Raw genomic sequence first — 25,642 nt, 5'->3', positions numbered from 1 at the left:
ACTTGACCAATTTACTATAGGACATCATTTATACTGTTTATTTAATATCATGTAATCAAAGAAACTACAAAATGATACAGCAAAATGTCTCACCCCCCCCCCCCCAAAAAAAATGTTTATGCTTGTTAAATTGAGATGTTGATTTTGATGTTATTTGCGTTCACTAAATATGCAGGATTTCAACACTAATTACTAATTACTACTAATTCAAAATTGTTTTTCTAGAAAGCATAAAAACAATATTTTGAGTTGAATGCATTGAAGGTATGTCCCCTTAACAATAATGACCAAATAAATAGAATATTACAGTAACAATTTCAGAACAGATTTAAACCGCATGAGATTCTCTATACACTTCCATAAATATAACAGAAGATTGCTATAAACTCCGGCTAAGCCTTGCACCGTATCTGTGTGTCCATTTTCACTGGGTTAATGTGTAGCCAGCATGCATTAAGCAACTGACATTCAGTTACCTTTTGTTCTTTGACACATTTAAGCAAACAAAAATTGTACAGAATGTTTCTGAACTACTGTTCCCTTTCAATTCGAAGCTGGCCACCAAACATCGTTATGGGATACACTCCTGCCTATTGGTAGGTGTCACTGAGCTCATTATATCAAAATCCAAATGTTCTCCCCCCCATGGAGACTCTCGTCCGTAGAGCCTATGTGGCGGGAGCCCAGAGTACCCGCCTAGCGAACACGTCCAGCATGCTCACTGCATACCTGGACGGTTTTGCGTGATGCCCCGCTACCAGAGCTGGTGGCCATGGAACTGTGACTGTAGGGTCAGAGCCTGGGCCAGAGCCTGGCGGGCCTAGTGGTCGCGCGCAGACAGCTGTGACTGTCACAGGTGCGGGTGCCTGATGCTGATAAGGCCGCACTGTTGGACGCGCCCATATCACCAGGGCTTCGGCCCAGCAGTGGAGGAGATCCTGCAGCAAAGCCTGAGCCGTGTTGCTCCCACCCCCGCTCCAGCGCGGGTCAGGTCGAGCCTCTGGCACTCGGCGCAGACGCGTACACTCATCCAAACGGTGCTGGTTTCCACAGCCCTGCCAGGTGACCTTAGGCACCGCCTACAGGCCTCATCTCAGGCGAGAGGCAGGTCCCTCCCTCAGGACTTGGCGTCCCTCATATGCTGCCGTTCTCTCTTCCCTTGCGACGGGTCAAGTACACGTTTCCCATTACGATGTTTGGTGGCCATCTTCGAATTGAAAGGGAACGTTAGTTTACCTACCATAAACCAGATTCCCTGAAAGAGAAGATGGCCACCAACCGTGAGGTCGCTTCCATTGACATCACGATTTCGTCACGAAAGAGAATGATCCTCCTCGGCGTGACGGTGAACTACCCTCGGGAGGCGGGACCGAGTTGGTCAATGGGGGGAGGGGCCTATCGGCAGCTTTGACATAAGGAGCTCAGTGACACCTACCAATAGGCAGGAGTGCATCCCATAACAATGTTGGTGGCCAGCCTCTCTTTCAGGTAACCAGGTTTACGGTAGGTAAACTAACGTTTTTCCTAAATATCTGCATATTTAGTGAACACAAATAACATCAAAATCAACTAGTTATGTCCCAATCCTAAAATTCTAGGTGATGAACAACTTCCACCCATAGCTGTATATGCAAAATCAATAACCCCAGACAAAGTGATTGCTAGTTAGAGAAATAAAATAATAATAATAAGTATTATCAATTATTAGTCACCAATTAGTAGTGTATGGGGTAAATATGTAACATTAAAATCCATGTACTGGCAATTGTTGCATATCTTGAGTATTCATTAACACCTGTTTCAATCCAGTGTTCTTGTTGAAGCAACTTTAGTACAAATTTATCTGAACCAATTAACTAGAACCAGACTCCTTGTTCTTAATAATGAAGATCTTTTGGTTCTTTCTTTGTGTTGTATTCTTCAATTTGAAATATCCATGCACAGGTATTTCAAATAGACAGAAAGTTACCCCTGCTTCCTGGTTTCATCTGTCCTGTTCAGACTCTCTCTGACAGCCCAGTTGCACTCAGACCATGGGACTACTGCAAAGATATTTAATGCATTTGAAATATTTGTACACCTTGAATGAAAGCAAACAGAAACAAACGAAGAACTAGGGACAACTAGGGGTAACAATTGAATTACACAGAATGAACTATGTGTATGTGTGTGTGTGTGTGTGTGTGTGTGTGTGTGTGTGAAAGACAGTAGATTAGAATAGTGTTGTTGTATAGACCTAAACAAACTGTTAAATCACGGCTTAAGAAACCACCATGCAGGCGATCCCTCAGACTGCACAGAAACCAACTGTTTGTGAGCCTGTATAAACTAGGTGGATTTTGTCTACAGACATGCATGTTAGCAACATAACATTATCCTTAAATGCCAACTTGGTACAGGTTTGAAATATAAGTTATCTTTGTATTGTTTAGAATCAATTTCCTATTCATCACAGCTGGTGCATCTGGTTACAACCCATTCCCCTGCAACACTGCCCCCTGTGGATGTGTGTGTATATATATATATATATATATATATATATATATATATATATATATATATGATATATATATATATATATATATAAACAAAGTGAATCAAAACAAGAAGATACACAAGATAACTATGTGTTATCAGTCATTACTTTTCTTCTTCCTTTGCTATTTCTTTTTGTTTCAGTTCTCTCTGTGCAACCTGTAGCTGTTTTGCAATCATTTTCTAACCCTTTCCTCTGCATTAAACTGCTTTCCTATTTCCACCAATGCCGTTTCTGTATGTCCTCTGTATTATCTTTATAGTGCCTGATTATTTCTATAGCAGTGTTTCTATATTGGTACAACTACTGTAGAGGTCAAAAAACAATTTAGTTGGTTGAGATGTACTTCAAATTGTAAAAGCAATTTCAAAAGCATGCATTGCAAAATAGTTTATAATTCTGTAGAAGTGTTGGGTAATTTGAAATGACAAGTGCACCCCTTTTGCAATTTCCTTTCAAAGAGGCATCAGGCATGTCATTGAGATATTGCAGAAACATTCATTTCTTGGAAATGACTGACTTGCCTATTTGCAGTATCTGCTTTTCCTACAGTCGTTAAGGCCAGACAGTAAGTTGTAACAATACCAGTAATATGTACTGGACCCTGATGTGCTGTTACAGTACTGTACCTAACTTCCCAGATCATTTGAATATAGTTTAGTAAAGCAGGCTAGCACAGTGTTAAGTCAAGCTTTAACTGGCAAGGCTTTTTTTCCAGAAAGGAAGCAAAGGAGACTGTAACCTGTGGCAGATGCTGTAATAATAATAGTAGTGGTCTATCTGGAATGAACAAAGTAAACATGGACTGTACAGCATTGTCACTTCCTGGCCAGTTCTGCAATAGAAATATCATTCCAAGTATATGTTTTACTAGGTTAATGTTGTTAATTGAAAACCAATGCTGTGTCTGGGCACAGACTACATTAAATCTGTTTGGACATATAGTATGTATGTATGTATGTATGTATGTATGTATGTATGTATGCATGTACCCCACTGAAAATCTCAGCAATTGCTGTACAGCTGGTAACAGGTAAACGTTGGATATGAAACACACACTAATATTTAGCTGCTACTGTTCTGTATTTAAAACATTTGTTTACAGCTAAAAAGATTTGAGAGTGTAGACAATATCAAATTGACTTTAAAATATTGCAATAAAGAGGTGTATTGCTGGTAATAGCTGGAATGTCCCACTGGGTATACATATATGTTTGTACGAATGATTTTATACTAGGTATTACACTTTTATAAATACATGAATTGATTAAAATGCAAAGTGCCTATTCTTCTGATGAAATATGATGGTAACCTAAAATGCATTCTCTAAATTATAAGCTATAGAACAAAATACAGTACCTTACACTTTGTGGAAATGAAACGAGCAGGAACTTCACTTTTGCACACATTGTGTATGCTGTAAGGCAATTGAACAAAACAAGACACATACTGCATTCATTCTTGTTTGCAGTAAGCCTGCCATCTACTGGCCTCTGGTTCATACATTTTTTAAAACTTGCACTCTATCTAGTGGAATAAAATAGAACTGCTACTTCCTTGTTTACTGTTGTGGGGTATCTTCAAGTAGGTGTAATTAAAATTTATAATAATATTAATTCAGTAATGTGCTGCTGTAACAAACGGGTATACTTTTTCATGTTTTTTTTTTTTAAATCGGCATGTCTGATATTTTATCCTTCAGATACAATTCTCTGCGTTTTCAAACTAATGCTAGATCTATGAAATGCTGTTATGAAATCAAAAGCAGAAATATACACATAAAAGGCTGGTTTGAACAAGTAAATGACAGAGAACTACAACAATTCACTGTCTAACAAGTATAACATTTAATTTAATTATTCCTGGAAACATAATTCAACAGTAAGTTATTACATGTTCTCCCTCTGCAGAAACATTGAGTGGATAAAGAATTTCCGTATTATTTTAGTCATAGTCATCTCAATCTGTTTTTTTTTCTTTAATAAATACAATGCATTGTTGAGTTAGTTTCATACATCTGTTACAAATGGAAGCACTGGTTATTCTGAGGGTGCTGTTTTAGATTCTCACCTTTTTCAGGCACTGTGATAAAAGTCAAAGCTGGAACTGCAATCACACCCTCTTTCACAGCTCACTTTTTCATGTGAGAACAGGTTAATGAGAAGAAACCGGTGGTAATAATGTACTGTGACGTGCAAAACGTGTTGACCGCTCTATGCCTTCAGTGGCACTGTATTGCAAAAGCATGCCTGTATGCCTATGCCCTCCCCCTTCCATGACACCATTGAGTGTAATTTCATGAAAAGCTGGTACCAGATGTAACTACACCAGCCCTTTACCAGGTAATTACACTGTAGTTACTGTGTAATAATCGGCTACCTAGTTATTACATGGCTGTAATCTAAAGTACTCTGATTTGAAAGAGGAAGCTGGTTCATTTAGGATCCTCAGGCAAGTTCAAAGCCAGGTAATCAATACCTGTTTCCAATCATATGGAACCAGATCCTGACATTTATAAAAGGCATTACTTAGTTAGGTCGAGACAGAACTTCAGACACAACATAAATCCGTCCAAACTTAAGACTTTAGAATACATCTTTCTCAATGTTGGATCGTGTATCAGGTGCAGTGCCTTTCAGCTGTTAGTTAGTTCTCTCATCACTCTCCAACCCAACTAACCAGGTGGTACACTTCTATGCCCTATATACAGTACATATCCCCAGGGTTAAATTGGTAATCCATTATCCACCTGCAAAATAGCAAAAAGCAAATGTAAGGTTTTGTGTTAAACTGTTGTGCATGTATGTAGATACAAAGTAAAATAAATAAGAACTGGAACCTTTGTTTTGAAATTCAAGGGAAGATTCCAGTGGATAGATAGATTCAGTATCAGTGCAGTGCTAACTGCCTTGTGGATTAACACAATTGGTTGTAAAAACTTAGCAGAGATACTTTGGCTAAAGGCTGGCTGAATTCCCATGGTTGAGGACCTGGAAACTTGATTCAGCACCAACAAGCAGTTCTCAAGTGAGGTGAATGAATTTGTTAATGTTGGGTCAGGGCATAGTTGCTGAAGGAAATTTCTTCAAGTGAAACACATTGCTGCCAATTTATTTTGTAACTTTCACAAGAACTAAACTAATAACCAGCCGTAACTTTTAATTGTGTTTCATATTAATATTCAAAAGAATATTAATTATTGCAATGCAGACATAAAAATAAAAAGTGATATCAATGTAGTACAATTATACCACTGTAGGTAACACAAGTTTGTGTTAAATTTCATGTGTCACCACTGATAAGTCGTACACTGATAAGGTGACAGGGTACTCCCCGACCCTGCTTGGCTGAATGGGTTTTTATACATGTGACCGTCTCCAGATTAGCAGTAAATCACTCAATATGGAGACGGTCACATTCTACAAGAGATTAGCATGGATGGGATATTTTGGGGTATTTTAGGGTATTTTAACCCCATCCATGCTGCAAAACAACAATAACCAAACATTGTGTTATTAAAACACCAAACCATACATTTAAATAATAATGACACAACACTAATACATAATAATAACCCATTCCCTCACACACACACACACACACACACACACACAATTACAACATTTATAACTATTTACATTGCACATCACTGACCCCCACCCACCCCCGGGTCGCTACATTGCCCCTCCTAGCAGTGAGACGTTCCACTTACTGCCCAAACCTTGGAAACTGTCCTATAGCCTCACAGGGCCCCTCCCACTGGCTGGTCAGTTTAGGGCTCAGTCCCTTCTCAATCCCGCACCTTGTTCCGCACATCGTAGGCTCACTTCAGCCAAACAGTAGATCCACTGGGGTGCGCTACTCCCTCCTGAACATTAAAGCTGCCAGCGTACACCACGTGGATTCCTGGACAGCTGTTCGGTTGGCGAAGAGAGCCAGTGGTAGTGGCTGTCCCAGTGTCATTAGTCTTTGCACTGCAAAGTAGAGCGTATGCCTGGTTCCTTTGCTCGGACCACGATCGCTACAAAAAAACAAAAAAAAACAATAAAAAAAAGCTCTTTTTTTAAAAATTAATTCCCAGCATATCTCCTAGATGGAATGGACAACTTTATACATGCATGTACATTAGTTAGTAGCTTACTGATTGTAGACAGACACAGAATAAGTACACTTCAAAAGGTTTTCCGACTTAAATAAAATGTGGCCCCAGATATACGACATTGGCTATAAACATTTATAAATGAAAGAAAGTGACTGGGCTATTTTAATACAACACACTGCCGAGAAATTTTCTATAACATGATAACCAAAAATATAGTGGTAAAGGTTCATTAAAATACTTTTCATTATTCCTGACAATTATACAGGATCTCTCCACGATGCAGGGCATTGCCATATAGATACACCAAGAAGTACTAGCAATCAGGTTTCAATGGGAACAGACACTACAGCTTGGTAAAAAGATCCGTCTAAATTATGCAGTGGGTGTCAAAGATATCAGAAAGATTAAGTAACATTACACAAAGTGTGAATACAGTAAGAATGTAGTACGTAAATGCCGTATGGAAATGTAAACGCTCATGCGCATACAAATGGAAGTATATGATATGATAATATGTTTTATCTTTGAATCTTTTAAATAATAATAATAATAATAATAATAATAATAATAATAATAATAATAAAAACCAACCGTGCAGTATCGTAATCACACGCGGGTCGATCATTGATGCAATGGTTTTGCCTGTTGGTGGAGAGTGGTTGTTTTTGTCCCTCTTCCGTTGCTGTAGCTGTGAAGATGAATTGACGTGGAGTGTTTCCGCCTTGCGATTGCAGAGAGGGTGTGCAGCTGATTTTCAGGTGGAAGCGGGGAGCAGAACAATTAAAGACCCGAGTCGGAGTGACAGTTACCCCACAGTCTAACACAGACTGACCATCATACCTTGACTCTGTTATTTTATTCTGACACCATGATCAAAGCCATCCTCATATTCAATAACCACGGCAAACCCCGGCTCTCCAAATTCTACGAACACTATGTGAGTATCATATGATAGAATGATCTGCTTCTGACTGTAGTGTGTAGCAAGTAACCAAAGTTAGACTGAGCAACAAAAAAGCCATCGTTATCAGTCTACTGCACGATAAGATCAAGTATGTTGAGAGCAGCTTTGATAAACATTTTTGTTCATTTGGATTTCGGATTTCATTGTGTTTTTCTGCATTAGCAGGTGCAGCCAGTACATACTATTTATTCTCTGACCTTCTCTCACTCATCACAGTACTGTTATCTTCAGAACAAAAGTGCATTGCTTGCATTCTATCTATCTATCTATCTATCTATCTATCTATCTATCTATCTATCTATATCAGTTTCTCTGGTTTTACTATTTATAGGTATGTGTTTGGGTAAAATGAACATTTTTGTTTTATTCTATAAACTACTGACAACATTTCTCCCAAATTCCAAATAAAAATATTGTCATTTAGAGCATTTATTTGCAGAAAGTGACAACTGGTCAAAATAACAAAAAAGATGCAGTGTTGTCAGACCTCGAATAATGCAAAGAAAATAAGTTCAGATTCATTTTTAAACAACACAATACTAATGTTTTAACTTAGGAAGAGGTCAGAAATCAATATTTGGTGGAATAACCCTGATTTTCATTCACAGCTTTCATGCGTCTTGGCATGCTCTCCACCAGTCTTTCACATTGATGTTGGGTGACTTTATGCCACTCCTGGCGCAAAAATTCAAGCAGCTCAGCTTTGTTTGATGGCTTGTGACCATCCATCTTCCTCTTGATCACATTCCAAAGGTATTCAATGGGGTTCAGGTCTGGAGATTGGGCTGGCCATGACGGGGTCTTGATCTGGTGGTCCTCCATCCACACCTTGATTGACCTGGCTGTGTGGCATGGAGCATTTTCCTGCTGGAAAAACCAGTCCTCAGAGTTGGGGAACATTGTCAGAGCAGAAGGAAGCAAGTTTTCTTCCAGGACAACCTTGTACTTGGCTAATTTTGCAGTGGTCTCTTAATTTTTTCCAGAGCTATATATACAATAATAATAATAATAATAATTTATAAATACAGGTCATTTTAATATACCAGTATAATGTATTGCTGAGGACGCGAGTCTTCTTGCTGGCAGGTCTTAATTGCGCTCATTCGCCACTATGTGATTGATCATGCTCAATGGCATCTAAATTGGTCACAGGGGTTTCAGAGTTTGTTTGTTTAGGTTTTTTGTGTGTGGTGCGTCTGTGGGTTTAAACGTGTGTTTGAGGGGGGCATTTAAAATTAATGTTCTAGTTCATAAATCATAAATGTAAAAAAAACGAAAAACTTGTCTGACAGGAAATACCTGAAAATATCCAGTTATTCACCATACTGTACTTTGTACATTATTTTATTGGTATTTACAGTTTATAATAATCCCAAACAATTTCATGCAAGGTTTACAGATGGGTTCCTGTTTTGTACCTAATTACTGTGGTCCAGTTAACACACACACAAAATCAGAGTCAAGGTAGGGGTTTCAAAATGAATACTTGTTCAGTCAGAACTAAGGTATGGTTAAAAAGTGGAGATTTCCACAAAAAATTAGCTTTCAATTTTTACAAGTAAGCTTGTTCATTTCAATTGGTGGCAACATTCAAATCCACATTAATAAAAACATCCACTTGTGCATTCTCATGCTCTGTTAATTTGTCTAAATCACCTTATTGAAGTGTAACCCCTCAATACAGAGATAGACAAAAAGGAAATGACATTACTGTATTTACTGTATATTCAAAATTTAAAGACAATGAGATTTATTGAATTGATCTGAACAGAGGCATTATATATATATATATATATATATATATATACACACACACACACACACACATACACATACAGTATCTACACACACACTACTGTTGAGATCATATACATTTCTAAACTGCATGAAACATATAACAGTAAATGTGCATCACTTTGGAACATTTCAGTCTTAGAAAATATACTTAGGTCTTTTTGTGATTTTAAAGTCATTATTTAGATAAGTCAACATTTGGATCAACTGAATAAATACCATTGTGTTCAAGTGCTCTGTAGTGTTAGTGCTTTTAAGTTGTAAGTCGAAAATCATTAAAATCACTGTGATGACAAGCTGTCTCATAGTGTCACCTGTTGGTACAATTGAATTATTGTATAACAACTAAATCTCTTTCACTTTCCCATCAGCTAGTTGGCTTTAATACAAGTGAAATATAAATATGTCAGATACAATTTTATTTTCTCATTTGAAAATGACATTTTTGTTATCTTGATTAAAAGTTGATCTAAAAAAATCTAAACTGACTGCATCCAGTTTAGTTGCAAATTATGTTAGTCTCTCCTTGAGTGTCAAAGCACTGAATGGATTGGATATTTGTTTAGATATGTGTGGGGGATATAGAATACATTGTATAAGATTATTTTTTTTTTCACAGAAGGCATAATTGTAGTTCTGAGTAATGCTCGGAAATAATCAACTAATTGATTAGATCAGCAGATGAGCATTGCTAAGGGGATGTTACATAGCCTTACTCTCCGGTGTCATTATCTGAACATCAGGATGTGTGCAGCGGGCAGATGCATTTGAAAAGAGACTTGATTCAGTTTGTTAGTAGCTTTGTAGAGTTGGTGTGTTTTCTCTCCCCTCCCCCAGCTGACCTGCATATTCTCAGCACACTGCTGTATATCACATGATTTAGTTCAGTCACATTCATTTAATAGGAAAATGAGCTCTAGAAATGGACAGACCTTCCCTTTCTAATAAGTTACGTGGAGATGAGATTTAAGAGCAGCTGCACCAATAATTCAGGTTTGTATTCCTTTCTGGAAAACCTTGAATTACCATTTTCAGGCCTGGAAGTTTGCAAAGTTTTTACCATTATTTAAAATACTGCAGCGGTAATTAAAACACGGTGAGATACTGATATTTTTACGCTAAATAAATGTATCCTTATTCCCCATCTTTCCCCCATCTTTTAGTTCATAATTATCTGTTTATCTTCCATATCTTTGTACGCATACACTGTAGGTACAAAATTGAGCTATATGATATTTAAAACTTTATTTTGTATGCAATCTATTTATTTAAAAAAAAAAAAACTATTTGTACTCTCATTGGCTGTTGTCAGTATAATGATAATATGTACAGATATACATTGCTATCTCTTCAGTTAAAAAACATACTTGAATAGATAGATGGCAAAAATTAGGCAAATGTGCAACTATATTAGATGTTACATTTATATTAGATACATTTCAAAAGTAGAAATTTCAGTTTAAAGGAGTGTAAAAACGATTGTGATTTTCATTTGGATGTCTGTATGTCAACACTAAGATTCTGTCGTCCCGCTCTAAATCCCTGTTTTGTAACCCAGTGGATTAAGTGATTTGTCCATTTAAATCCCCATTCAATAGATTAAGGCGAGCAGTCTACTGTGGAAATAGGGGGTAAATAATTCTGTCACGGCTAAAGATGTACAGTTTAAACGTATAAAGTCCTCTGTTTAGTAAACTCATAGACTGCAAACTGTCACTGTACAGCTGACAAGTCTGTACAGTAATGACATTTTGTTTTTATTGTATTACAATCACATGCTAACTCAATGTCATTCTAGTCCATTATCAAACAACTGAACCTTGGTTCACGCTAAGATGTATTGTGTTTTTCTTTATAACACGCGCCTTAAGAACAGCCTCCACAATGCACCAGCCTAGGCTGTAGGAAAGTACTTTTTTTTTTTTTTTTTTTTTCTCCTTTTGGAACAGGAAAAAGGTAGAAGTAGACTTGGTATTTCAAGTGACAATATATAGAGGCTAATATAGTCTACCTCTGTGAAGCGATCGCATAATTCTATTCTATTTTTCTTAAGTAACTGATTTAGTTTTTCTACCTTACTACAGGAGTGCAGTGTTATGCACTGGTTGTATGTGAAGTACTGTTTGATCCACAATCGAAAGGTCATGGTTTTTGTAATTTTAATATTGAAAGACCAAAAATATTTTCAGTACAGTATGTTTGTATTTCAAGGTTCTTTTCTTTACGCCATGCTGGCATCTGGCAAATTTTGTTCCCACTTATCAGTGCTTTGTAAAACTACCAGATAAACATCCTCAAGGGCAGTATTTATTTTTTCACAAAAATTATTGATTCAGGCAGACATGACTTTCTGGAAGAGCAGCATCAAGATGGGAACTGTCTTCAGTATAGAATGTATTATTACATAAACAATGAGGGTCTTTTGAAGGCTAGTGCTTCCTCTCGGTGAATTGTGCTGGTCCCCTCTCAAAATCTTTATCCATTTAAGAATACTTGTTTGCCAAACTCCTGATGAACTAAGACACAAGTACTGCCATAGAAACGGAAATCGCTTCCAATCACATGATACACACTATGAGTTGTTACAGTGCATCACTTTCTAATTAAGAGTGTAATGATTTGGAAAGGCAAGGGTTGCATGCAAACCGCAAACCAGACATTTCAAAGTCCAATGTTTTACCGTTCAACTAAAGAACAAGCTTTGTAATTGAGAGGCAAGTATGTGTCTTATGCGGATGTCAGTCATCAGCTGCTAGGGGATTCGTTATAAATGTATACTGTATTTATAGGGATAGTAATGTAGTTAATTAAGGATCTACCTATATTATATTTTCCCCAAAATATTGTATATTATGCTTTCTGTATTTAAGTTTCATTAAAAATGGCATAATACTGGCTGCCTTATTTTTTCACATACAGGTAAGCCCCACAATCTATTGACTTTTAGTGCTGGTGTCCGCATGTAATTATCAGTTTGAACTGGATCCATCCTGTAAGAGCTTGCTGAAGCTCTTCTCTTACTATAAAAGGCATTTCTGTTATTTTAGCGGGGGTTCTGTGGAAAAGTTAAAACACCTTTCATGTACAAAATCCTGGAGACTATTGCCCCCTTTTCAGTGTATGCTCTGTTAAATCAGAAGTCTTGTTTAAGAAATTCAAAATACTTTACTAGTTGGCTAATCTTTCCAAGACTCAGTGTGCTGGTTCTAATCTTTTTCTTTGTTGTTGTTCGATCGTGATGCAATTCTTTTACAGAGTACAATTCAGCCCTCTTCTGAACCTTTCTTCTCTCTCTCCCCCACCCCACCCAGAGTGAAGACACAGAACAGCAAATTATCAGAGAAACATTCCACTTAGTCTCAAAAAGAGATGAAAATGTTTGTAATTTCCTGGAAGGTGGAATGTAAGTATTAACATATGTCATGACTATAACCATTTTTGGGGTCATAGTACTGTGATCTTTCTATAGTTACCCATTTTTATTTTGCAGTTGGTAAACCTTCGTAGAAAAAAACATGTTCTAAAGTGTTTACCAGCTGCAAAAAACACTCAAACAAAGTAGTATAATCTGGGACATAAACAGTAGATGTCCTTTTAGACTATAGCCTGTAATGCAAACTGCTTTGTCCCATGAAACCTGATAGAGTTCGCCCAGGTGGCTGACAGCTGCTATTGTAGCTGGGGTAGGAAGGCATTTCTATCTCAGAAACAATTTTTACAAACTACTGTAGAGTAGATACAAACGTTCTATTTCCAGGGTTACCAATACAGTATACACACAACTCGGACACAGTGTGGCTGTCATTTTGCTTTTTAATGTACCCTTTTGTCATACCAGTACCTTGAATATACATTTCTCTTCATATTAAGCTGTGCCATGGAATGCTTTGTTTTGTTCGATGAAAGTGCTAAAACTAATCAATCTAATGATTACTTGTACTGTAAGTTCCCCATTTTGCTGACTTGGGGCTCAGAGATCAGTAGGTCATAGCACCTGTATCTGAGGAAAAAAAAAAAAACTATCCATATTGAAAAGGGTGCCACTATAGGTCCTTAAAACAGAGGCACTGACTGTCTTCTTTTGAGGTACTATGAGTTCCAAAAGCAATAATACTCAACATATTTACCATGTTTTTTTTTTTTTTTAAGCACTGGCTCACTACAGTAACTGTGCAAGCAGTCGTTCGTCTGTTCTGTACACCTGCAGGTTTATTTGCTTTACAGATGCTTTGATAACAGTGAAACATTTTCAGAGGTTAAATATTTTTCTGTGCATTGTACTCTAGAATGTTGTTTTTTCTTTTCATTGTTCATTGTTTGTTTTATGCATGTTTAAATCATAAGTTTTTAGTTTTCGTCCACATACTTTAATAACTGTACAGGTACATTTACACATACAATATATTGTAGACCTTGATTGATGTGATACAGACATCTGAAATGTCTTTGTATGAGATAGTTTGGCTTCTATGAGATGGAAGTTATAGGATTTATAACGTTCAAGCGAGATAGATGAGAGAGAAAAAAAACAACTAAAATATTTATACAGCAACATGATCAATTGAGGACAGAGAATTTCAACAAGGAGGAAGAAAGCAACATTACAAACAATCCCTAAAAACCTTTGCAGACTTTCAAATAATTCAGCAATGCCAAACTAGGCTACAATCAGTCGGTGAGATCCGGCAGATTTATCAGATTTCCCCAGTGGAGCTTGACCCACTTGTATTCCCTATTAATTCATGTGCTAACCAGAACATGAAAAGCGGTCTTTCCCTTGTGTTTAAAATTGAGAACCTATCAATGGGAATTAACTCCCACAAAGACTGATTTAAAAACCAATTGGAAGGACATTTTCCAATGTCGCATATCTAAGGAAACAAGCAAAGTGAAATCAAAATGATTTCATGTCCTGCGCTGTGTTCTGGATTCCCTTGCCCTGAATGTAGTACTTACTGACTTTTTTGAAAGGGTAGACATTCAGTTTTTCCCCTCTGACTGACGATCGGATTGATGGATTGAAATGTGCTTTATTAAGTGGATAGAAGGTTTATTGCTTAATGAAACAGGTTCACACATTTTCTCGACACAAATTCAGTACACAGATGTATCTACCACTGGTACTTGTGGCTCTTTCAATCCAATCCAGTGACTTGTTCCAAACAGGTGATTAACTTTTTAATTGAAGTTAAGTAATTAATGGGCTCCCGAGTGGTGCATCTGGCAAAGGCTCTATAGCCTAGAGGTCGCTGGTTCGAGTCCAGTCTATTCCATTGCCGACCGTGGCCGAGAGCTCTCAAGGGGCGGTGCACAGTTGGCTAAATTCGCCTGGGTGGGGAGGGCTTAGGTCGGCCAGGGTGTCCTTGGCTCGCTGTGCACCAGCGACCCCTGTAGACTGGCTGAGCGCCTGCGGGCTCGCCTGTAAGCTGCCCAGAGCTGCGTTGTCCTCCGACGCTGTATCTCTGAGGTGGCTGCATGACGGGCCTGCAGAGTGAAAAAAAGCAATTGGCTAACGGCACACGTTTCGGAGGACAGCGCGTGTTCGCCGTCACCGCTCCCGAGTGAGCGCGGGGGTGGTAGCGGTGAGCTGAGCCTAACTATTTCAGATTGGGAGAAAAACGGGTAAAAATCAATTGGTGACTACTAAATAAAAAATAAAAAAAGAAGTTAAGTAATTAAGAACCTGGCTTGAACAAAGTCCTAGTTTGGAATGGATTGAAAGAACCACAAGTGAGTACCATGGGTAAGCCATTTCTAAGTCTTACTGTATGTCTCCTAGTCCTATTTAGAAAATGCTGTAACAGTAACATTCTCCCTGGAAACATCAGTTTTTTTTAGTAGCATATGGGAAGAAACCCCCTGTGTGGGGGAAAAAAAATCCAGTAACTGCAGGTTGATTCATGCTGTTTGTTGTGAAAAGTTGCCCTTTTATATGCTACAGGTTATTGGACAAATGTTAAAATACGGTGTTTGTTTTCTGTCCCTGAATAGGGAACAAAAGATGAACGTTTCCCTCTGTGTTAAACTCTTAATCTCCCTGGCAGATGGCCTTGTGTGTCAGAAGATTAATATATTCATTTGAAGATACATGGCATGTGGCCAAATTGTTTTATATTATTGAGACTGGCTTCAGAATGGGGGGAAAAAAAGCGGCACATTTGCAGTTCAAAGCCCCATGTCCTTACCTGTAACGTGAGGGGGTCATTTTGGATTATGATTGAGTTAACTGCTGCAGTAATCATTTTTATCCACAAGTGTTTCCATAATTCATAATGAAAATATTCAGTGACCCGTTTTGCTCCTGTGAGCATTGCGTAAGGCCAGCCTCGCTAACGATTTGTGGAACGACGTAAATCCGAGATCAGAGCGCATCCAAAATAGGTATTTTTTTGGAAATGTTTCTTTCTTTTAGGGTTAATATCTGTAAGCTGTTCTTTAACTTTAACTCTTTCAGCAGATCTACGCAAATGCAAAGAAACTTAACATTTACAGAGAGGTATAAAATTATTTCATTAATCATATAACTAGCAAGCAACTACTTTCAAAACAATAAATGAACCGATCCTTCCTGTAATCTATTACAGTAGTTTTATGCCTTTCTGAAAATGTGCCTTTTCTTTGCACTTCAAAATATGTCCCTCAGTCATTTAATCTGAAGTAAAACTGCATTATCTGTGCTGTACCTGAGGAACAAGGATATCAAGTAGTGTATACTGACATAAGTATTTGCTGTTTGTATACCCTACTTGACTTTGTTTTGCCTTGCTCTGAATCTCCCTTAACTCTAATTTATGCTCAGGCTTTACAGTTAAAATATAGGATACCGTTGCCAAATTTGAAATTGCCTTAATTGAAGCAAATTATTTTGTTTGCTCTGGCCAGTCAATACTTTAATCTGTAACCCTTAACCTTGTTATTTTTTTTTTTTTAGGTTGATTGGAGGGTCAGACAACAAGCTTATTTACAGGCATTACGCTACATTATATTTTGTCTTCTGTGTGGATTCTTCAGAAAGTGAACTGGGAATCTTAGATCTAATTCAGGTATGTTACAAATTAATAAATAAAAAGACTGCTCAAAGAGCAACTTGGTAAGAGTATAAAGTATCACATTTTTCTTCAATGATTTGTTGTCTCACTGTATTTCATTTTTAGCCATTGCATCCCGGTGGCTTCTTAACACTAGAAGGACCGGAGATATTGTCATACCTAGAACCCCGCAGCACTCTTTCTGATGGCTGTATTCAAAACACTGTAGGTAGTATAATGAAAGGAGAAACAGTCAGATGTAATTATGTATTTATTTATTTATTTTTTAATGAGTATGTTACATAAACATCTAATCAACCGATAGATCTAGTTGGCAACCGAAGCATGCATATATATATATATATATATATATATATATATATATATTTATAAATTTATACACACATACACTGTGTAAATAAAATGTTTATTTTTAAAACAAGAAAATGTAAATAAATAAACCTCTGAAGAGACATCGGTTTAAACAAAAAATATTCTGTATAAATATTTAGTCCTTTTTGTAAAATTTAAAAATGAAAAGTGTTGCAATCGGTTTATTATCAGATGCATTTTACAGAAAGGCAAAGCACAACAAGTTATAAAAAAAGTCTGTAATTTATTTTAGTTTTTTTTGATAAAATGGTATTCCTTTACCTTAACCTTAAGACTGTTCACAATCAATAAATTTAATGCGCTTCTCCACGCAGCCTATCTGCACAGGGCACAGATACCCAGAGTTTTTTTTATTGTACTTGCCAACCTGGCATTGGCGTCTATTGCTGCTCTCAGTGGGGTAGCCAGCTTCAGCTGTGGGTACACACTCGGCAGTCTCCCTTTGTTCCAAATGCTACTTGCGAAGTTCCTGTGCTAACTATAAAATACATTCTCTCCTTGGTAAATTCTTCTCAGTGCATTGTTTGTAAAGTACCCTGGAGTTGATGGCTGCTAGGTCCAATACATTGTAAAACACCTGAACAGACCACCGTCGGGAGCCAGCTTGCATGGAATACTTCCGTGCCATGTGATCAAAAACATCAACGCCATATTTTCTTGTTGTAAAACTCCACAGTCTCTGACATTTGACTGACCAAAACAGCACAGCTGGCAAGCAGGCGCCAGCCTTTGAAAAGGCTGATTGAAAAACAATATACTGTCAGGCAGAGAGTAGAGACTAATCTAATTACAGCTAAACGCATTGCGGACTGGTAAATAAAAATAAAATAGAATACCGTTCTGTATAATCAAAATACAATTGTTTTCTGTGTGGCCGTCAATGTGATTGCTAACGGGGCTTTAACGTATGATGTAATATATCTCCTTTATTTCTGCCCTCCCGTGTTTTGTGAGAATATTTAAGACATACGGACAGAAAGGTACATGAACGCACAGCCCCGTGTTAAACGACTGGAGAAAATTACATTTTAAAACCAAAAACCACCGAAATGACCGCCACGGGGCTTCTAGTGTTAAAACTCTAAAGTTAAAAGCACCCTTGAACCTCAAAATGGCTCAAACATGTCTCTTCTCTAACTTCAGCGGGTACAGTACTAATGTGCAACCAGTAACCTGAGAAATACCACATAGATCCAGTAGTGACAAGGCGACAGGTTCTGAGTTTTAAAAAATTTAACAATATGTGACTACTGAAATAAAAGAAAATACACAACAAGAGCAACACACTAATAAAGATAACTGCGTCATACACATCTGCTTTTTGAGGTGCCACACTTAATGTGTACACTCTTCAGATTTGTTTACCACATCAGTCATGGAATTAATATAGTACGCTGTTTATTTTATGTATTATTTATTAACACTGTTCCTCGCAAAGTCTGTACATTAGTGGTTTATGAAAAACACACTTGGTATTTTCTATATACTATAAGAAAGGAAGGTTTGTACTTTGAACATAATCCCTGTGCTGCAAACTAACAAAAATATTCTGATGCATAAACTAAACCCTTCTACGTTACAAAATTATAAACTATAAACAAATTACATTGGCTTTTATAACTACTGCTGAGGCAGTGCAAAATCGCATTTGTAAAAGTGCAATACAGAACTGAAAATCTAATCAGTCTGTTAGACTTCTTGTCACTTTCTCAGCCATGTTAAGTGTGAAAGATCAGCGACTGTTCTAGTCTCGAACCCTGTGATTTAAAGAAGGTGCCTTTAGAAACAGAGCTATGCAAACATGAATCATTTTATAGTGTATGTATTACTTTTTGTTCAGTTTGAATAAAATACAGAAAAGCATTGGTAATTGGCTTAATGCAACTTGAAGTTTGATGTGAAAAGCCACTGAAATATCAATGCCTAGATGAATGAGGCACATCAAATATGAATGCAGCTTTGAGAGCTTGAGTGTGCATTTTAAAAGCTCCTTTGCAGTATGCTAGCTTTTTTTCATGGTTTAAATTGTCTAAGGAGGTAAATAATAGGATTGGGCAATACTGGCAAATCGCAATGCCTGACATCTTATTTGTAGCAAACACACAGGCATTGGCATACGTAACCTGTGGAGATTTAAGATTAGAAAAACAACAAACATGCGACATTCGTGTATGTATATAGTAATAGTCATAATAAAACTTTTTATTGAAGACAATTGCATTATATGTGTAATCAATATTAAAAAAATAAAAAAAAATAAAATGTGCATAAAAATGAATAAAGCAATAAACTTAAATATATGGTCATTTGGAAGTCGGATGTTAACAATAAACATAGAACTGTCTGTGTGTGCTGCTGCTAGAATAATATCATATAGTTGAGCTGACTGTTGCATGTCTCCTTTTGGAAACTAGTATGGATTAGACCAGTACTGCTCAACCCTGGTCCTGGGGGAACACTGCCCTGCTGGTTTTTGTTCCAACCAAGCACTCAATTACATAATTGAACCCTTAATTGAGCTAATAATTTGCCTAATCTAAGCTTTTTAAATAGAGTAGCTTATAAAAAGTTTAAGAATTTATGTTCATTATACAATTTTATACCTAAAGTGAAATCTCCATCTGTTTAAAATAATTAAAAAGCTCAGATTAAGCAAATTATTAGTTCAGTTACCAGCAGGGCAGTGTTCCTCCCAGGACCAGGGTTGAGCACCACTGGATCAGACTGTGAAAAATACAGAATCTGGACACTCCACAACAGCGCTCATAAGGCACGCTTCTCAGTAAATGCTGTAAACAGTTTAATTACTTAGTAGGCTATTTTTATTGTAATATGTTGGATCAGTTGTAAAGCGGTGAACCCAGTCTAATTATTATATTGTTTGTATTTAAATTTTAAATTAAATTAACAAATATTAATTGTTAAATAACAGAAATGTTTTTTTTTTTATTTGTATTGCCATTTAAAATAATGTTTTAATTGTATAAATAACCTTGAGTAAATAGTCACACAAGCTATTTTTTTTTAAACAGCTTGATGTTTTAATGCATGAGGAAAACAGCAGAGGGCGCTATTTGTACGTGAACGCTTAGAGGGTGGCCTGGAGCAGGCATATGGGCTGTTTTAAAATCATTATAACTGTATACTCTGATAAGTACAGAATTTCTGTACAGGATTTTACAGAAAGTACAGAAATTCTCTACTTCTAGATTTTCCCCAGCACAAGGGGGCCTGTTTTGCATCAGTGTTTAAAATTAAAAACAATCTGTCTGTGTACTGTGTGTCGCTGGAATGGCATTTAAAAGGTGATGTTTTGTTTAAATAAATCCAAATAAAAGAGTGAAACGTTAACCTTTGGCCTCTGCCAGGAATCAATGTAGGTAATTGTTTTCCAGACCCTGTAGCTCATGTTCTGGTTATGTTTTCCTTAGCTCAATATTCTGCCAATGTAAAGACCATCCTGTTTCATTTACTCTCCCCTCTGCACCCTGGGACCCTTCATGAGTTGGAAGAAAATATCTGCCCTGCCTTTTTCCTAGAGATGGTGTATGGGAGAAATTCATAGTTGTAATTGAATGTACTTTATAAAATGACATTTCAAATCTTAAGCTATGAGACTTGAGATTAAGTTTGTCTTCCTGCTTCCTTCACCCGGAGCATTCCTGTTGATCTACTTCAAAAGGATTAGATGTTTGTAACAGAGGGTAATACAGATTTAAAATGGGGAATAGTTGATTACCTGCTGTGCTGATCTTTACAGTCTTGTCCAAGACAAACAAAGCTGATTCTTCTCTAATTAAGAATGTCTGTCTAAAAAACAATATACAACTTTCTTCCTATAAAGGGTTAAGAAGTGCGATCCCTGGTGCGTATGATTTGTATGACTTTCTCCCATGAAATGAATTGTTCCCATCAAACGTCGAACGTTTAAGTGAATAAAAATTATTAATGTCCTAATTCTAAATTGAAAAACAAACCTTTACGAGGGTATTGAGAGGAACGGTAGTTCCTTGCGCCAAGTTATCAGCGAAGCGCAATACAGTGCGGATAGTTTACGTGTTTCCAGGGTATTGTCGCAGCAAACGTAAATCAACAAAAAGCACCATTTCACTTTTAATTTGTAGTTCCCAGCCCTCTTAGGTGAAATGTAGATGTAAAAAGTAAGTACCTGTCATACAGTAAGAGAAATAAGTAGCCAAAGTAAGGTAAATATGTCCTTCTCCTTTTTCTCCCAACGTATTTTTTTTACGGACCCCAAAAAATGTGTCAGAATGCCCTATATCATTTCAACAACAGTTCAAAATTAACTAAGAATAACATACAATACAAGACCGTTCATCCGAACAGCTGGAGAACATAGCAATGGTTCGTATTAATGAGCCTTCAGATGTTTACATAAACAGCAAGACATGTACATATATTGCACTCTAAAGGTTGATTTATTTTTCTGACAGCCCCAAACCTGAGTTTATGTATCTAATGTCACTGCAAAGCACATCTGACAGCAGTACTGAAGCGTTATATACAAGTATATCAAATGTAAATCTGATTCAAACAAGTGAAGCACTATTTGTGTGCACATACATTGGGTTCATTGCTTTCACGTTTTTTTTTTTTGTTTTTTTTTTTAAATATTAAAAAAGGAAAAACTATAAACTGAATACAGCACTGAAAACATGTTTCAATACTAGTCTCAACACAGAAGACTGTATTCCATAGTGCTGTTGGGTCTAGTTTTACGCTTACATTTAAACAACAATGAACATTTTATGAAGTTTTAAATTAAATAGGCCTAAGTGTAGGGCCAACGAACACAGCATGGGCGACTTTGGCTCCTATGGGAGTGCGCATCACGAATGCAGCCATTTTGAAATCGTTGTAAGATTATCAGAGTTATCATGAATCAAAATATCTAACTATAATCAGAACATTTCAAAAACCTCAATTTAAATATTTGGGGCGCTTTTTTAACACCATAGCCACTACAAACACAAAAATTACACGATTGGTAAGTCTAGGTGTCATGTAAACATTTTTAATTATTAAGCAACCTTTTGTGGTCTTGGAGATAGAGGGGTAAGAATATGTAATGCGCTTTCAGATTTAGTCAGCCCGCTCAGCGCTAGCCGCTGTGTCATGACCGTGGTACCGGGAGATAAGCTGTTATTTTGGACTGGCCACAAAAGGAACAATATAGTGTACACTCGAAACTTTTAAAAAATATACACAGTACCTTTTGACTTCTTTATCCCCTTTTGTCTGGAAGAAATCCACCAATCAGAACATTAAAAACAACTCAATTTAAAACTTTGGGGGTGGTTTTACAAAACCATAACTTTCAAACATTTAAAAAAAAAACAGACAAACGAACTAAAAAAAACAACATGATTTGATAGGGCTATGTCTCAAAAACATAAACACCTTTGAACTATTAACCTGAATACACATAGAAGATAATGTACATTTTAGATAACACAACAAATCTTGTTAAATGTTTCATAGAATTTAAACACAGGACAGTAAAATAACATTTTGATGAATTAAGGATTTTTTAAAAAGAAAAATAAAATAAAACACATAGCAGCCATTTTCACAGACAGTGTCAGACAGGGAGGTGCCTGGTTTTTAGGAGGAATGCTTCTTGCATTCCTCCTATTTTAAACTGCCAATCAGTTTGGAGTAAATTTAAATATAAAATAATAATAATAAAAAAATAAATAATAATAAAAATAAATGGGCGATCTTTATTATGAAAGCTTAGGACTGACAGGCGCTTAAAAAAAAAAAAAATGGCAGCCTGCCAAACAAGAAGCTAATTGTGGTGCGTTAAGCCTTTTTAAACATTTAAAAACATTTTTTGCAGTGTTTTCATTTTAGATATGTTTAAGTTAAATGAAAACTGTTTGCAAAAGCCAGTGCATTCTTAATTTTATTAACATCTGAAATTACGATTGCCCTCCCTACTAGCAGCTTGTCCAACTAGGGTTCCACCTTGTAATTTGTAACTTAGGTTTCTTATTCACATTTACTATTTAACTGTCTTATCTCTTCATACAATGTAAAACGTTTTTACTGAATTTAAAAAAAAAAAATGGTATTGTTTAAAATTGAAGATAGTATAACATGGCTAGGCAAAGATCTGCATGCAGCTACCAACAATTACTAGGCACGAAACCCTGGACCTGGCACAAGCAGATAACCTGAACTTGAAGCACATGTGGAAGCGACTGTACGTGTAAATCACAGTCAGCACATACTAGGATAGAAACAAAAATCATATCCCTCTTCCCACAGTATATAATGAGTAAAAGTTAAATACAATCATATTTTTGGGGTTTTTTTTTACAATGTAATTTCTAAATATTGTGTATATAAATCAGTGGCCATGAACCCAAAGTAAATGTCACTTTTCTTAACTTTAATATATGGTAAGACCAGTGTTTCAAACATATAAACTAAAAATAAAAGGTCTTCATGAAGTTATATAACAAACTTGTGCATATACCGTACAGTGCTAATGTGTACATACTGTAACAATTACACCCCTGCTGTTTTTGCTGAAACAGCGACTGTGAACGTCAAAGCCATTTAAACATTGATTGAGTTTATCCACAAGTTTGTGGTAACTCTGGATTAAAACTTAATACTAAATGCAATTTAAACTGTTTCCAAACTGAACAAAAATGTAGTCTTCATTCCAACACAACAGACGCTGCGTAACACAGTCACTGTACCTAATGTGCACGAATCCTACGTGCACGTGTACTTCACCATATAGAAGCCTAGGTGCGTATGCAAATATTTGTTTAAATGTTTCATTCCTGCTGCTTGTGTCAATACTTCTAATTCTGCCTCCATGATTTCTAATTTCTATATTCTACTTACTTTTTGTGAGCCTTAATAAACGTAATATGTTTTGTTAGTTTATTGACTTAGTTTTTTCACTGGTTAAACTCTCTTGATATTGAAGCTGAAAAGCATATTTTTATAACTTGGCCTCATTTCTGTTTTGTTCATGGTTCTTTTGATATATTTGAAAACATTGAATAATGGAATTGAGAATAATGTTTTAAGAAATATTAGATTTGTAAAGGACTAAAACCCTATTTACTTACTTAATAGTAATCACATAATGTAGGTGTCGTCCTGTATATTAAGAAATTAATATTAACTAATGTTTGTATATTACCAACGTAGTGGGAGGTGGCCTAGGATATTGAGATATTCAAGTAAAATATTGTATCTTCAAAAATATTTACCAAATTGCAGCCTAACTGAAAAACACCCTTTTTTCCCCCCCCAACAGGTATTTGTGGAAACACTAGACAAATGTTTTGAGAACGTCTGTGAGCTGGATTTAATTTTCCATGTGGACAAGGTACAGTGATACAGTGTGCCCTTTTGTTAATGTTCATTTCATGCAAGTGTTGTATTGGGGAGAATGATTCAGATGTTTGGATGGGGTGCAAAGACCTGATGGGGGCCAGCCTTGGTCTTAAACAGTGCTTCGGGTCTAAATTCTGCTTCTAGAGAAACTTGGGTGTGGAGTACTAGAGTATAATATAGTGTGTAGACTGTGCAAAGCATCTATTGATGCCTTGGACTTGCAATTACATGTATTGGAATGCTTTGTATACATTTTTGCCTGCTGGACCTAATCTGTATATGTAGATGCCATTAATTAATACATAAATAAGTAAATCATTTTATGAATTTGGACAGAAACCAAACAGCTGACTGGAAATGGTTGACAAAGTAAACCTGGATGCAGACCAGAGTGTTACAGCTAGAGAACCACTTGTTCAATAGTGGTGACTGGCTAAAGACATTCTTATTGAATGTTTAAGAATCTGGGGATACTGTATATTTAACCCTTCGGTCTGTTCAACCTTCTGTCAGTGTCACACTTACCGCTTATGCAACTGTAATAAAACGTTATAAGGGCAGATGAGAGTATGCGGAGGCATCTGTCCGTTTGTCATAATTCCATTTTTACCAGTGAATGTAGGTCATGGGGACTTTGTTTCTCAAGTTGCTGATAGCTCTGTATTGTTTTTACAGCAGTGTGAGTGGGTGCATGTCCCAAATTAGAGAGTGACATTAGGACGGGACTCCCACGGGGGTCCGTGGACCCCGCAGGATTCCCACGGTATGGGAATACATTTCTCTTTATGTTTGCGGGAATGAAAGGAACGGGTGGAACCGGGAATAAAGAGTTTTAAATGTCACAGGAACTGTTGAGAGCAGAACTGAAGGCTCCAGGAATGGGTGGGAACAACATTGAAGGCTGCAAGAAGAACAGTACAGCACCACAAGTAACCCTTGTATCAACGACACGCATTTTAATTGACGCACCCCATTAATGATGTCACTGGCCCACCCATTCAGTTCAACCCCACTACATCTTGCTGTCGTTGATTGCAAATAACATTTATAGTAATATTGTAAAATACCTAAACTAATTTTAAATATGTCAACCTCAGCAAATAATTTGATTAATTAAACCTTATTGGGAGTTCAAGTTGGAGTAAAACTCAAAAGACTGTGACCCTCAAATTTTTATTTTTTATTTTTTTTGTGTGTGTGTGTGCATAATAACATGGTTGAAGTAGGTTTATGTGGTTCTTGTTCTTGCAATAGAAATCTCTTCTCTTTTTTTTAAATATCACAGGACGGGATGGGGCAGAACATTTTCTGACAAGACGGGAATGAAAAAAATATGTAAGGAACAGTATGAGTTGGGGAAAAAAAATTACATTGAAACATTTTTCATGGGACAGGATGGGTCTGATTCCTGTGTCACTCTCCATCCCAAATATAATTTG

The 25,642-nt window shown here is 36.7% G+C and overlaps 1 protein-coding gene and 1 long non-coding RNA gene across 5 annotated transcripts in view; one reads left to right on the top strand and one right to left on the bottom strand.

The window, feature by feature from the left end:
- Positions 1–4,359: 4,359 nt before the first annotated feature.
- Positions 4,360–7,317, bottom strand: LOC121302754. The gene is made up of 3 exons (XR_005947724.1): positions 7,230–7,317; positions 6,249–6,557; positions 4,360–5,285 (listed from the first exon to the last, which is right to left on the bottom strand). It is a non-coding gene; the product is annotated as an uncharacterized LOC121302754 (long non-coding RNA).
- A 37-nt stretch (positions 7,318–7,354) lies between these two features.
- The window catches only part of LOC121302742 (AP-3 complex subunit sigma-1), a 38,285-nt gene continuing 19,997 nt past the window's right edge, over positions 7,355–25,642 (top strand). Inside the window, exons 1-4 of one of the 4 annotated variants that reach the window (XM_041232901.1) lie at positions 7,359–7,575; positions 12,708–12,799; positions 16,328–16,439; positions 24,124–24,195. In XM_041232901.1, the coding sequence (XP_041088835.1) occupies positions 7,507–7,575; positions 12,708–12,799; positions 16,328–16,439; positions 24,124–24,195 (345 nt within the window). In that variant the 5' untranslated portion in view covers positions 7,359–7,506. Of the gene's footprint in view, positions 7,576–12,707; positions 12,800–16,327; positions 16,440–24,123; positions 24,196–25,642 lie in introns of all 4 variants that reach the window. The other 3 variants (XM_041232880.1, XM_041232910.1, XM_041232891.1) reach the window with 3 other exon arrangements.

The sequence above is a fragment of the Polyodon spathula genome, chromosome 2, assembly GCF_017654505.1.
Source record: "Polyodon spathula isolate WHYD16114869_AA chromosome 2, ASM1765450v1, whole genome shotgun sequence".
In the NCBI taxonomy this organism is placed as follows: Eukaryota; Metazoa; Chordata; class Actinopteri; order Acipenseriformes; family Polyodontidae; genus Polyodon; species Polyodon spathula.
Note: the sequence above shows the minus strand (reverse complement) of the source record. Positions and strands in the feature narration are given on the sequence as shown.